General features: G+C 51.2%; 1 protein-coding gene across 1 annotated transcript; it reads left to right on the top strand.

Moving 5' to 3' along the window:
* Positions 1 to 3,180: 3,180 nt before the first annotated feature.
* LOC123746643 (streptococcal hemagglutinin-like) lies at positions 3,181 to 8,462 on the top strand. The gene is made up of 3 exons (XM_069316894.1): positions 3,181 to 6,589; positions 6,747 to 7,561; positions 7,620 to 8,462. Exons 1-3 carry the CDS (start codon positions 3,181 to 3,183, stop codon positions 8,460 to 8,462), a joined length of 5,067 nt encoding a protein of 1,688 aa, XP_069172995.1.
* The last annotated feature ends 6,346 nt before the right edge of the window (positions 8,463 to 14,808 follow it).

Below are 14,808 nucleotides of genomic sequence, written 5' to 3'. Positions count from 1 at the left end.
GAATTATTTTTCAAGAGAGCAATTGTTGGGACCACAAAGCCGGCTACCAATTTCCAGCTGTGAAATCTTCCATATAATTTCACCACACTGTCTAACACGCTCATCTGTGGCTTAAGGAGCCATTCCTTTGACGATATCCAGGGGGATATCGTTGAATCTCACACATGCCTGTTGGGCATAATATTAAAGAGTTATGTTCCATCAACCAATTACATTGGGTATTATGCCCACTGGGTATTAAGTCCACTGGGTATTGTGCCCACTGGGTGCATACTTGGCGGAAATAGGAGATTTATCTAAGTCTAGTTTAGTTCATTTATTATGTATCCAATATCCATCCTGTGGGCAGCAGTGGGTCCCATACCCATCCTGTGGGTAGCAGTGGACTCCATACCCATCCTGTGGGCAGCAGTCGACCCCATACCCATCCTGTGGGTAGCAGTGGACTCCATATCCATCCTGTGGGCAGCAGTGGACCCCATGTCCATCCTGTGGGTAGCAGTGGACCCCATACCCATACTGTGGGCAGCAGTGGGTCCCATACCCATCCTGTGGGTAGCAGTGGGCCCCATACCCATCCTGTGGGCAGCAGTGGACCCCATACCCATCCTGTGGGTAGCAGTGGACTCCATATCCATCCTGTGGGCAGCAGTCGACCCCATACCCATCCTGTGGGCAGCAGTGGGTCCCATACTCATCCTGTGGGTAGCAGTGGGTCCCATACCCATCCTGTGGGTAGCAGTAGACCCCATACCCATCCTGTGGGCAGCAGTGGGCCCCATACCCATCCTGTGGGTAGCAGTAGACCCCATACCCATCCTGTGGGCAGCAGTGGGCCCCATACCCATCCTGTGGGCAGTAGTGGAGTTCCAGAGGTACATAGTGCTCAGGAACTGAACCCAAACATTCATTTAGCTAAACAAGTTACAATCTTGATAAGTTAGTTACAGTTTTGTGTATATATCAACACTGGGTTAGAGGACAGCCACAATTAGTCTTTAATTAAGTAACCTGAGCAACTTTAATTTGCAATGAGTTTGTTTCATAATTTGATTTATCCTTTTGGTTATTAATATATTTAGGCACGGCTGTATTTATGTATCTACCCTAGACTGTATGAAGGATTTATCTAGTGTGTGTCTAGAGTGGTGCTAGGAAATCCCCATCTCACAGGAAGGTTAGTCATAGATACATGTGGTCAGTAGCCTGCGCTAGCAAGCTTTGTATGCGGTATGAGGCTATCCTCAAGAACACCGGAGTGAATACAGTAATTGCTAAAGCTCCAGGTACCTCATACCAGCAGGTCTGAGGGATCTAGTGATTGGGCATTCAAAAATGTGGTTTTTGAATGCCGAAGTTCTTGCTCATAGAGTTTGGTGCTTTCAGGCCTTTGAGAATTTGTAATTTTTTTCCTATCAGACCTGAATATTTCGAGCAGTATTATTAATAACAATGACGGTGATGCCTAGGTCTGTGTAGTTCAACTTCATCCTTGTTGAAGCTATCAACCGCCGTCATCTGTGGTGGATAGATGCCGGCGTCTGTGTGGATAGCCTATCCACCGCCATCCAGTGGACGGCGGTGGATAGGCTGCTATCATTTTCTACTTACAGGTAGCAAAGTGCGGATATTTGGCTAAAATCTCTGGTAGTAGATAATTTTAAATGAAATCTATGAACTGAATATATTTTCATAGGTTAGAATCTTATCACAGCTCCTACGGATTTTCTTAATTCATTGATGTTAATAGTTTACATTTGGTCAGGTCTACATCAGCAATTAAATGTAATTATATATCTGGGATATAAGTATCCCAGAGATACTTATAGCCGAGTCTAAGCCGAGAAATCGTAACATCTATGAGTCTGTTAGTCTTACTGGATGATCCATACATGTACTCTTGCATGATTGTATTATGATAGATGGATTTATTAGAGTAGATTCTATTTTGCCTCAAATCAACATGGTTTTGCTGAAGTTCTAGCTGTATTATTATTATTCTCAGGGTGCTTATAGGCAATCCAAAGCTATAATCAACTCATTTGGAGGTAGATTAGTAGGCTAACTTATTAGCTTTATCATGCATTCGGAGGCCAATATAATGAAATATCTTCTCTTACAAATCATTAATAATTTCGGTATACATGTGTGTCTAGCCTCTGACACAAGCATGATACAATTGTGTCTTACAAAGCTGAACGCAATTAAGAATGCTAGTGAATCAATTTCAATTACTGTGTAAAGTATAGAGACTTACTCAAATGTAGATACATTAGAGTGAAATAAGTAAGAGAACAGTTGGGTGGAGTTAATATCACTTTGATATTATTTAAAGATCATGCAAGCTTCACAACAATTGCATTTATAGTTTGATATAATATTGCAAGTTTATTATAGCAGATTGTCTTATAGCTGGTTTACTTTTATGGAAATTGTATTATGCACCGAAGAAAAATAATTTAGAAATCACTGAAGTTTTGAATGCATAGTGCAAAGTTTTATTAATCATTAAGCTTTATACTTTTTGTTAACACACTTCGGAACTCATAGGATTATGTCTTAGATTCTAATTAGTTTTCCCCAAAAAAATCTTCATCTAGAAATCCAACATTCTGCTTGTAACTAATTTTTTATGAATGTACTTTTTCCCTAGCATTATTATTATTATTATTATTATTATTATTATTATTATTATTATTGTCACAAATTATCCACATCGATACAAAACGGTTACAGAAGTTTTGACCGTTCAAAACCGTTTGAATATTTCAAACGACAACCGTTTGAATATTTCAAACGACAACCGTTTGAATATTTCAAATGACAACCGTTTGAGTATTTAAAATGACAACCGTTTGAATATTTAAAACGACAACCGTTTGAATATTTCAAACGACAACCGTTTGAATATTTCAAATGACAACCGTTTGAGTATTTAAAATGACAACCGTTTGAATATTTAAAACGACAACCGTTTGAATATTTCAAACTACAACCGTTTGAATATTTCAAACGACTTTGACATTTTAAATGTTTATCAGTATTCTAAATGTTGTGTAATGAGGTGTATGTACTGAGTGACCCTAGAAGGACAGTAACAGAGGGCCGGGCGTCACGTGACGGGCGGACAGCGACTCTCAACTGTCCGCCTGTCATCACTTCTGATGGATGACGGTTAGAATGGCTTCAGCAGGCGGGTGTGTGTATGGCGCGGAGCACGCCACGCTACAAGCCACGCTACAAGCCACGGTACAAGCCACGCTACAAGCCACCCAGCAAGCCACGCTGCAAGCCACGCTACAAGCCACGCTGCAAGCCACCCTACAAGCCACGCTACAAGCCAAGCTACAAGCCACGCTACAAGCCACGCTACAAGCCACGCTGCAAGCCACGCTACAAGCCACGCTGCAAGCCACGCTACAAGCCACGCTGCAAGCCACGCTACAAGCCACGCTGCAAGCCACGCTGCAAGCCACGCTACAAGCCACGCTGCAAGCCACGCTACAAGCCACGCTGCAAGCCACGCTACAAGCCACGCTGCAAGCCACGTTACAAGCCACGCTACAAGCCAAGCTACAAGCTACGCTACAAGCCACGTTACAAGTTATGCTACAAGCCACGCTGCAAGCTACGCTGCAAGCCACGCTACAAGCCACGTTACAAGCTATGCTACAAGCCACGCTACAAGCTATGCTGCAAGCCACGCTACAAGCTATGCTGCAAGCCACGCTACAAGCTATGCTGCAAGCCACGTTACAAGCTATGCTGCAAGCCACGCTACAAGCCACGCTGCAAGCCACGCTACAAGCCACGCTGCATAATATGCTGCAAGCCACGCTACAAGCCACGCTACAAGCCACGCTACAAGCCACGCTACAAGCCACGCTGCAAGCTATGCTGCAAGCCACGCTACAAGCCACGCTACAAGCTACGCTACAAGCTACGCTACAAGCCACGCTACAAGCCACGTTACAAGCTATGCTACAAGCCACGCTACAAGCTATGCTGCAAGCCACGCTACAAGCCACGTTACAAGCTATGCTACAAGCCACGCTACAAGCTATGCTGCAAGCCACGCTACAAGCTATGCTGCAAGCCACGCTACAAGCCACGCTACAAGCTATGCTACAAGCCACGCTACAAGCTATGATACAAGCCACGCTAAAAGCCATGCTACAAGCCACGCTACAAGCCACGCTTCAAGCCATGCTACAAGCCACGCCACAAGCCACGCTACAAGCCACACTACAAGCCACGCTTCAAGCTACGCTACAAGCCACGCTACAAGCCACGTTACAAGCTATGCTACAAGCCACGCTACAAGCTATGCTACAAGTCACGCTACAAGCTATGCTACAAGTCACGCTACAAGCCACGCTACAAGCTATGCTACAAGCCACGCTTCAAGCTATGCTACAAGTCACGCTACAAGCTATGCTACAAGTCACGCTACAAGCCACGCTACAAGCCACGTTACAAGCTATGCTACAAGCCACGCTTCAAGCTATGCTACAAGTCACGCTACAAGCCACGCTACAAGCTATGCTACAAGCCACGCTACAAGCTATGCTGCAAGCCACGCTACAAGCTATGCTGCAAGCCACGCTACAAGCCACGCTACAAGCTATGCTGCAAGCCACGCTGCAAGCTATGCTACAAGCCACGCTGCAAGCTATGCTACAAGCCACGCTACAAGCTATGCTACAAGCCACGCTGCAAGCTATGCTACAAGCCACGCTGCAAGCTATGCTACAAGCCACGCTGCAAACTATATTACAAGCCACGCTACAAGCTATGCTACAAGCCACGCTACAAGCTATGCTACAAGCCACGCTACAAGCTATGCTACAAGCCACGCTGCAAGCTATGCTACAAGCCACGCTGCAAACTATACTACAAGCCACGCTACAAGCTATGCTACAAGCCACGCTACAAGCTATGCTACAAGCCACGCTGCAAGCTATGCTACAAGCCACGCTACAAGCTATGCTACAAGCCACGCTGCAAGCTATGCTACAAGCCACGCTACAAGCCACGCTACAAGCCACGCTACAAACTATGCTACAAGCCACGCTGCAAGCTATGCTACAAGCCACGCTGCAAGCTATGCTGCAAGCCACGCTGCAAGCTATGCTACAAGCCACGCTACAAACTATACTACAAGCCACGCTGCAAGCTATGCTACAAGCCACGCTACAAGCTATGCTACAAGCCACGCTACAAACTATACTACAAGCCACGCTACAAGCTATGCTACAAGCCACGCTACAAACTATACTACAAGCCACGCTACAAGCTATGCTACAAGCCACGCTACAAGCTATGCTACAAGCCACGCTACAAACTATACTACAAGCCACGCTACAAGCTATGCTACAAGCCACGCTACAAACTATACTACAAGCCACGCTGCAAGCTATGCTACAAGCCACGCTACAAGCTATGCTACAAGCCACGCTGCAAGCTATGCTACAAGCCACGCTACAAACTATACTACAAGCCACGCTGCAAGCTATGCTACAAGCCACGCTACAAGCTATGCTACAAGCCACGCTGCAAGCTATGCTACAAGCCACGCTACAAGCTATGCTACAAGCCACGCTACAAGCCACGCTACAAGCTATGCTACAAGCCACGCTGCAAGCCAAGCATCAAGCCACGCTACAAGCCACGCTTCAAGCCACGCTGCAAGCCACGCTGCAAGCCACGCTACAAGCCACGCTACAAGCTATGCTGCAAGCCACGCTGCAAGCCACGCTACAGGCCACGCTACAAGCTATGCTACAAGCCACGCTGCAAGCCACGCTACAAACCACGCTGCAAGCCACGCTACAAGCCACGCTACAAGCTATGCTACAAGCCACGCTGCAAGCCACGCTACAAGCCACGCTACAAGCCACGCTACAAGCCAAGCTACAAGCCACGCTACAAGCCACGCTACAAGCCAAGCTACAAGCCAAGCTACAAGCCACGCTGCAAGCCACGCTACAAGCCACGCTACAAGCCACGCTGCAAGCCACGCTACAAGCCACGCTACAAGCCAAGCTACAAGCCAAGCTACAAGCCACGCTGCAAGCTATGCTACAAGCCACGCTACAAGCTATGCTACAAGCTATGCTACAAGCCACGCTACAAGCTATGCTACAAGCCACGCTGCAAACTATACTACAAGCCACGCTGCAAACTATACTACAAGCCACGCTACAAGCTATGCTACAAGCCACGCTACAAGCTATGCTACAAGCCACGCTGCAAGCTATGCTACAAGCCACGCTGCAAACTATACTACAAGCCACGCTACAAGCTATGCTACAAGCCACGCTGCAAGCTATGCTACAAGCCACGCTACAAACTATACTACAAGCCACGCTGCAAGCTATGCTACAAGCCACGCTACAAGCTATGCTACAAGCCACGCTACAAACTATACTACAAGCCACGCTACAAGCTATGCTACAAGCCACGCTACAAACTACTACAAGCCACGCTACAAGCTATGCTACAAGCCACGCTACAAGCTATGCTACAAGCCACGCTACAAACTATACTACAAGCCACGCTACAAGCTATGCTACAAGCCACGCTACAAGCTATGCTACAAGCCACGCTACAAACTATACTAGAAGCCACGCTACAAGCTATGCTACAAGCCACGCTACAAGCTATGCTACAAGCCACGCTACAAACTATACTACAAGCCACGCTACAAGCTATGCTACAAGCCACGCTATAAACTATACTACAAGCCACGCTACAAGCTATGCTACAAGCCAAGCTGCAAGCTATGCTACAAGCCACGCTACAAGCTATGCTACAAGCCACGCTGCAAGCTATGCTACAAGCCACGCTACAAACTATACTACAAGCCACGCTGCAAGCTATGCTACAAGCCACGCTACAAGCTATGCTACAAGCCACGCTGCAAGCTATGCTACAAGCCACGCTACAAGCTATGCTGCAAGCCACGCTACAAGCTATGCTGCAAGCCACGCTACAAGCCACGCTACAAGCTATGCTGCAAGCCACGCTGCAAGCTATGCTACAAGCCACGCTGCAAGCTATGCTACAAGCCACGCTACAAGCTATGCTACAAGCCACGCTGCAAGCTATGCTACAAGCCACGCTGCAAGCTATGCTACAAGCCACGCTGCAAACTATATTACAAGCCACGCTACAAGCTATGCTACAAGCCACGCTACAAGCTATGCTACAAGCCACGCTACAAGCTATGCTACAAGCCACGCTGCAAGCTATGCTACAAGCCACGCTGCAAACTATACTACAAGCCACGCTACAAGCTATGCTACAAGCCACGCTACAAGCTATGCTACAAGCCACGCTGCAAGCTATGCTACAAGCCACGCTACAAGCTATGCTACAAGCCACGCTACAAGCCACGCTACAAGCTATGCTACAAGCCACGCTGCAAGCTATGCTACAAGCCACGCTACAAGCTATGCTACAAGCCACGCTGCAAGCTATGCTACAAGCCACGCTACAAGCTATGCTACAAGCCACGCTACAAGCCACGCTACAAACTATACTACAAGCCACGCTACAAGTTATGCTACAAGCCACGCTACAAGCTATGCTACAAGCCACGCTACAAACTATACTAGAAGCCACGCTACAAGCCACGTTACAAGCTATGCTACAAGCCACGCTACAAGCTATGCTACAAGCCACGCTACAAGCCACGGTACAAGCTATGCTACAAGCCACGCTACAAGCTATGCTACAAGCCACGCTACAAACCACGCTACAAACCACGCTACAAACCACGCTACAAGCCACACTACAAACCACGCTACAAACCACGCTACAAGCCACACTACAAACCACGCTACAAACCACACTACAAACCACGCTACAAGCCACGCTACAAACCACACTACAAGCCAAGCTACAAGCCAAGCTACAAGCCAAGCTACAAGCCACGCTTCAAGCCAAGCTACAAGCCAAGCTACAAGCCAAGCTACAAGCCACGCTACAAGCCAAGCTACAAGCCAAGCTACAAGCCACGTTACAAGCCACGCTACAAACCACACTACAAACCACGCTACAAACCACATTACAAGCCACGCTACAAACCACATTACAAGCCACGCTACAAACCACGCTACAAACCACATTACAAACCACGCTACAAGCCACGCTACAAACCACACTACAAGCCAAGCTACAAGCCACGTTACAAGCCACGCTACAAACCACGCTACAAACCACGCTACAAACCACATTACAAGCCACGCTACAAGCCACGCTACAAACCACGCTACAAACCACATTACAAGCCACGCTACAAACCACGCTACAAACCACGCTACAAACCACACTACAAGCCACGCTACAAACCACGCTACAAACCACGCTACAAACCACATTACAAGCCACGCTACAAACCACGCTACAAACCACATTACAAGCCACGCTACAAGCCACGCTACAAACCACGCTATTGACGGGGCGGATCTTGTAGCCTAAGAAACACCTATTGACAGGACGCGCTTAAAATGTGTTAGAATATCTAGAAAATTTATTTTCAAAACATATTTACAACATTCAGAAAAAACTAGAATGAACCTAAACAAAACACAAGAAAATCGGAGAAAGTGAAGCCGGTTCCCCACTAGGCCAGACACAGCCTAAGAGACTGAATTTAATATCACTTGAAGGGTAGACCGCCAGAGGAAACATGATCCAGACATACGGAATACTTACATGCACAGTTTATAGAGTAAATATGGCAACGACTTAATTAGTCAGTCGACAGTTGCAAAAACGAAGCCTAGGAAGGTTATCTTGAGATGATTTCGGGGCTTAGTGTCCCCGCGGCCCGGTCCTCGACCAGGCCTCCACCCCCAGGAGGCAGCCCGTGACAGCTGACTAACACCCAGGTACCTATTTTACTGCTAGGTAACAGGGGCATAGGGTGAAAGAAACTCTGCCCATTGTTTCTCGCCGGCGCCTGGGATCGAGCCCAGGACCACAGGATCACAAGTCCAGCGTGCTGTCCGCTCGGCTGACCGGCTCCCTTTTTGCCAAATTTAGGATCTGTAAACCTGGGGCCAGATTCACGAAGCAGTTACGCAAAGACTTACGAACCTGTCCATCTTTTCTCAATCTTTGGCGGCTTTGGTTACAATTATTAAACAGTTAATGAGCTCGGAAGCACCAGGAGGCTGTTTATAACAATAACAACAGTTGATTGACAAGTTTTCATGCTTGTAAACTGTTTAATAAATGTAATTAAAAGCGACATTTAGCTTAGTGGTCTACGCGGAACAAACATCAGCAGAGGACTGCAGGTGACGGCTCAGGCTACCCACCCTCCGTCAAATTACCCTAAAGCTGCTGGTACTTATATCCCTCCAGCCCATAACAAGGGGGGTCAGGGGGGATGCCAGCTTCTCTACTCCCCCGTACACCTGGGCGGACCGGGGCGGCGTGACAGTGGTGGGGCGTGACGCTGAAGGTGACAGAGACCGGTTGTGGACGAGGGTGACAATGTAGGGGTGGTCAGTACGAGGTCAGGAACCGGTTAAGCCTAGGTCAGCACCGCTGGTTCAGACCACGAGGTCAAAGGTCATATCATGGGGTCAGCCGCCTCTCACACACTCGCTAATCACCTGTAAGTGGAACATTACTTATCAGTATATCTGACTCGGTGAACTGTTTGATCACACATCCTGTTGTTGCTGGCCTCCTGCAGCCTAGGGTCAGGTCAGGTCAGGTCAGGTCAGGTCAGTGAGGTACAAAGGCTCCCCTTATCGTAGCCACCCCAGACACCCCCCCGGGGTCACCCCAGAGACCACCTTGGGGTCCAGGGTCACCCCAGGGTCACCCCAGAGACCACCTTGGGGTCCAGGGTCACCCCAGGGTCACCCCAGGGTCACCCCAGAGACCACCTTGGGGTCCAGGGTCACCCCAGAGACCACCTTGGGGTCCAGGGTCACCCCAGGGTCACCCCAGAGACCACCTTGGGGTCCAGGGTCACCCCAGAGACCACCTTGGGGTCCAGGGTCACCCCAGGGTCACCCCAGAGACCACCTTGGGGTCCAGGGTCACCCCAGGGTCACCCCAGAGACCACCTTGGGGTCCAGGGTCACCCCAGGGTCACCCCAGAGACCACCTTGGGGTCCAGGGTCACCCCAGAGACCACCTTGGGGTCCAGGGTCACCCCAGGGTCACCCCAGAGACCACCTTGGGATCCAGGGTCACCCCAGGGTCACCCCAGAGACCACCTTGGGGTCCAGGGTCACCCCAGGGTCACCCCAGAGACCACCTTGGGGTCCAGGGTCACCCCAGGGTCACCCCAGAGACCACCTTGGGGTCCAGGGTCACCCCAGGGTCACCCCAGAGACCACCTTGGGGTCCAGGGTCACCCCAGGGTCACCCCAGAGACCACCTTGGGGTCCAGGGTCACCCCAGGGTCACCCCAGAGACCACCTTGGGGTCCAGGGTCACCCCAGGGTCACCCCAGAGACCACCTTGGGGTCCAGGGTCACCCCAGGGTCACCCCAGAGACCACCTTGGGGTCCAGGGTCACCCCAGGGTCACCCCAGAGACCACCTTGGGGTCCAGGGTCACCCCAGGGTCACCCCAGAGACCACCTTGGGGTCCAGGGTCACCCCAGGGTCACCCCAGAGACCACCTTGGGGTCCAGGGTCACCCCAGGGTCACCCCAGAGACCACCTTGGGGTCCAGGGTCACCCCAGGGTCACCCCAGAGACCACCTTGGGGTCCAGGGTCACCCCAGGGTCACCCCAGAGACCACCTTGGGGTCCAGGGTCACCCCAGGGTCACCCCAGAGACCACCTTGGGGTCCAGGGTCACCCCAGGGTCACCCCAGAGACCACCTTGGGGTCCAGGGCCACCCCAGGGTCACCCCAGAGACCACCTTGGGGTCCAGGGTCACCCCAGGGTCACCCCAGAGACCACCTTGGGGTCCAGGGTCACCCCAGGGTCACCCCAGAGACCACCTTGGGGTCCAGGGTCACCCCAGGGTCACCCCAGAGACCACCTTGGGGTCCAGGGTCACCCCAGGGTCACCCCAGAGACCACCTTGGGGTCCAGGGTCACCCCAGGGTCACCCCAGAGACCACCTTGGGGTCCAGGGTCACCCCAGGGTCACCCCAGAGACCACCTTGGGGTCCAGGGTCACCCCAGGGTCACCCCAGAGACCACCTTGGGGTCCAGGGCCACCCCAGGGTCACCCCAGAGACCAGGGGGGGGGACAGTGAGACCACTGGAACAAGTTATTATGACCAACAATGGCGGGTGATGAGGTCTCTGAGAGTTAGTTATGTCTTTTGTCTAGAGTAGGATGTTGTCCTCTCATGTGTCTCCAGGGGTGACGACCTCCCCCAGCACCCAGCACCACCAGGGCTGGCCCTCAGGGCTCCCAGCACCACCAGGGCTGGCCCTCAGGGCTCCCAGCACCACCAGGGCTGGCCCTCAGGGCTCCCAGCACCACCAGGGCCGGCCCTCAGGGCTCCCAGCACCACCAGGGCTGGCCCTCAGGGCTCCCAGCACCACCAGGGCTGGCCCTCAGGGCTCCCAGCACCACCAGGACCGGCCCTCAGGGCTCCCAGCACCACCAGGGCTGGCCCTCAGGGCTCCCAGCATCACCAGGGCTGGCCCTCAGGGCTCCCAGCACCCACCAGGGCCGGCCCTCAGGGCTCCCAGCACCACCAGGGCTGGCCCTCTGGGCTCCCAGCACCACCAGGGCTGGCCCTCAGGGCTCCCAGCACCACCAGGGCTGGCCCTCAGGGCTCCCAGCACCACCAGGGCCGGCCCTCAGGGCTCCCAGCACCACCAGGGCTGGCCCTCAGGGCTCCCAGCACCACCAGGGCCGGCCCTCAGGGCTCCCAGCACCACCAGGGCTTGCCCTCAGGGCTCCCAGCACCACCAGGGCCGGCCCTCAGGGCTCCCAGCACCACCAGGGCTGGCCCTCAGGGCTCCCAGCACCACCAGGGCTGGCCCTCAGGGCTCCCAGCACCACCAGGGCTGGCCCTCAGGGCTCCCAGCACCACCAGGGCCGGCCCTCTGGGCTCCCAGCACCACCAGGGCTGGCCCTCAGGGCTCCCAGCACCACCAGGGCTGGCCCTCAGGGCTCCCAGCACCACCAGGGCTGGCCCTCAGGGCTCCCAGCACCACCAGGGCCGGCCCTCTGGGCTCCCAGCACCACCAGGGCTGGCCCTCAGGGCTCCCAGCACCACCAGGGCTGGCCCTCAGGGCTCCCAGCACCACCAGGGCTGGCCCTCAGGGCTGGGAGTGGAATGGGATCGAACTTGCGTCTCTGGTCCCCCCCAGACACTATTATTAACTGACTCATCATGATGAGTTCAAAGACTCACATTCCCTCCCATCACATAGTCTCAGTTTGACCACAATATGTCTGCCTGTCACCCCACATATGTGGACCCGGTGGGGGAGATTGTTGGTAGTGATTGGGCTCACAAGCGTGTTGTGACCAAACTTGTTCACCTTCTGTAATACTTATTTATTTATTTATTTTTATATATAAGAAGGTATATTCGGTGTATTTGTCTCCGCTGGGGATAGAACTCGGATTCGTAGGACTACGAATCCTGAGCGATGTTCACTCAGCCATCGGCCCCTGTGAGGGTGTTTGTGTGTGCTTGTGTGTGTGTGTGTGTGTGTGTGTGTGTGTGTGTGTGTGTGTGTGTGTGTGTGTGTGTGTGTGTGTGTGTGTGTGTGAGTGTGTGTGTTTACATACGAACTTGGCGTGAACAGGGTGCCAACTTCCTGACACTGGCCCACAAGGAGGCACCCCACACACACACACACACACCACACACCTTTCCTCTCCCCTGCACCTGAGACACGTCATGGTCCAGCGGCTCTAGGGGTGACCCAGGACACACACACACACACACACACACACACACACACACACACACACACACACACACACACACACACCACACACACACACACACACACACACACACACACACACACACACACACCACACACACACACACACACACACACACACACACACACACACACACACACACCACACACACACACACACACACACACACACACACACACACACACACACACACCACACACACACACACACACACACACACACACACACCACACAGTCCTACATGTCGATGTTTGCGGATGATGCAAAGTTGATGAGAAGAGTTGTGACAGATGAGGATTGCAGGATCCTCCAAGAGGACCTGAACAGATTGCAGAGATGGTCAGAGAAATGGCTACTAGAATTCAACACGAGCAAATGTAAAGTTATGGAAATGGGACTAGGAGATAGGAGACCAAAGGGACAGTACACAATGAAGGGGAACAGCCTACCTGTAACGACGCGTGAAAGAGACCTGGGGGTGGACGTAACACCTAATCTATCTCCTGAGGCACATATTAATAGGATAACGACAGCAGCGTACTCTACACTGGCAAAAGTTAGAACATCATTCAGAAACCTAAGTAAGGAGGCATTTAGGGCGCTTTACACTGCCTACGTAAGGCCAGTCTTAGAGTATGCCGCCTCATCATGGAGTCCCCATCTGAAGAAGCATATAATGAAACTGGAAAAGGTTCAGAGGTTTGCAACGAGACTCGTCCCAGAGCTACGAGGGATGGGGTATGAAGAGCGCCTGAGGGAACTGTGCCTTACGACACTAGAAAGAAGAAGGGAGAGGGGGGACATGATAGGAACGTATAAGATACTCAGAGGAATTGACAGAGTGGACATAGACGAAATGTTCACACGGAATAGTAACAGAACGAGAGGACATGGATGGAAGCTTGAAACTCAGATGAGTCACAGAGATGTAAGGAAGTTTTCTTTTAGCGTGAGAGTAGTGGGGAAATGGAATGCACTTCAGGAACAGGTTGTGGAAGCAAATACTATTCATAATTTTAAAACCAGGTATGATAGGGAAATGGGACAGGAGTCATTGCTGTAAACAACCGATGCTCGAAAGGCGGGATCCAAGAGTCAATGCTCGATCCTGCAAGCACATATAGGTGAGTACATATAGGTGAGTACACACACACACACACCACACACACACACACACACACACACACACACACACACACACACACACACACACACACACACACACACACACACAGACTGTGTGAAGTGTGTTACCTCAGACTGGCGTGAAGTCACCAGTGGAGTCCCACAGGGCTCTGTACTTGGACCTATCCTGTTTCTGATATACGTAAATGATCTCCCAGAGGGTATAGACTCATTCCTCTCAATGTTTGCTGACGACGCCAAAATTATGAGAAGGATTAAGACAGAGGAGGACAGCTTGAGGCTTCAAGAAGACCTGGACAAGCTGCAGGAATGGTCGAACAAATGGCTGTTAGAATTTAATCCAAGCAAATGTAATGTAATGAAGATAGGGGTAGGAAGCAGGAGACCAGATACAAGGTATCACTTGGGAGATGAAATACTTCAAGAGTCAGAGAGAGAGAAAGACCTGGGGGTTGATATCACGCCAGACCTGTCCCCTGAAGCTCATATCAAGAGGATAACATCAGCAGCATATGCCAGGTTGGCTAACATAAGAACGGCCTTTAGAAACTTGTGTAAGGAATCTTTCAGAACATTATATACCACATATGTCAGACCAATCCTGGAGTATGCAGGTCCAGCATGGAGTCCATATCTAGTCAAGCATAAGACTAAACTGGAAAAGGTTCAAAGGTTTGCCACCAGACTAGTACCCGAGCTGAGAGGTATGAGCTAAGAGGAGAGACTACGGGAATTAAACCTCACTTCGTTGGAAGACA

This window comes from Procambarus clarkii, chromosome 85 (genome assembly GCF_040958095.1).
Source record: "Procambarus clarkii isolate CNS0578487 chromosome 85, FALCON_Pclarkii_2.0, whole genome shotgun sequence".
Classification (NCBI taxonomy): domain Eukaryota; kingdom Metazoa; phylum Arthropoda; class Malacostraca; order Decapoda; family Cambaridae; genus Procambarus; species Procambarus clarkii.
Note: the sequence above shows the minus strand (reverse complement) of the source record. Positions and strands in the feature narration are given on the sequence as shown.

What these genes read in the sequence shown, in the direction of transcription:
- LOC123746643 (XM_069316894.1), top strand. Translation starts at nt 3,181, where the DNA reads ATGGCTTCAGCAGGCGGGTGTGTGTATGGCGCGGAGCACGCCACGCTA. An exon ending in TGCTACAAGCCACGCTACAA is followed by an intron (nt 6,590 to 6,746) that starts GCTATGCTACAA and finishes CTATACTACAAG; the next exon opens with CCACGCTACAAGCTATGCTA. An exon ending in TACTACAAGCCACGCTACAA is followed by an intron (nt 7,562 to 7,619) that starts GTTATGCTACAA and finishes AAACTATACTAG; the next exon opens with AAGCCACGCTACAAGCCACG.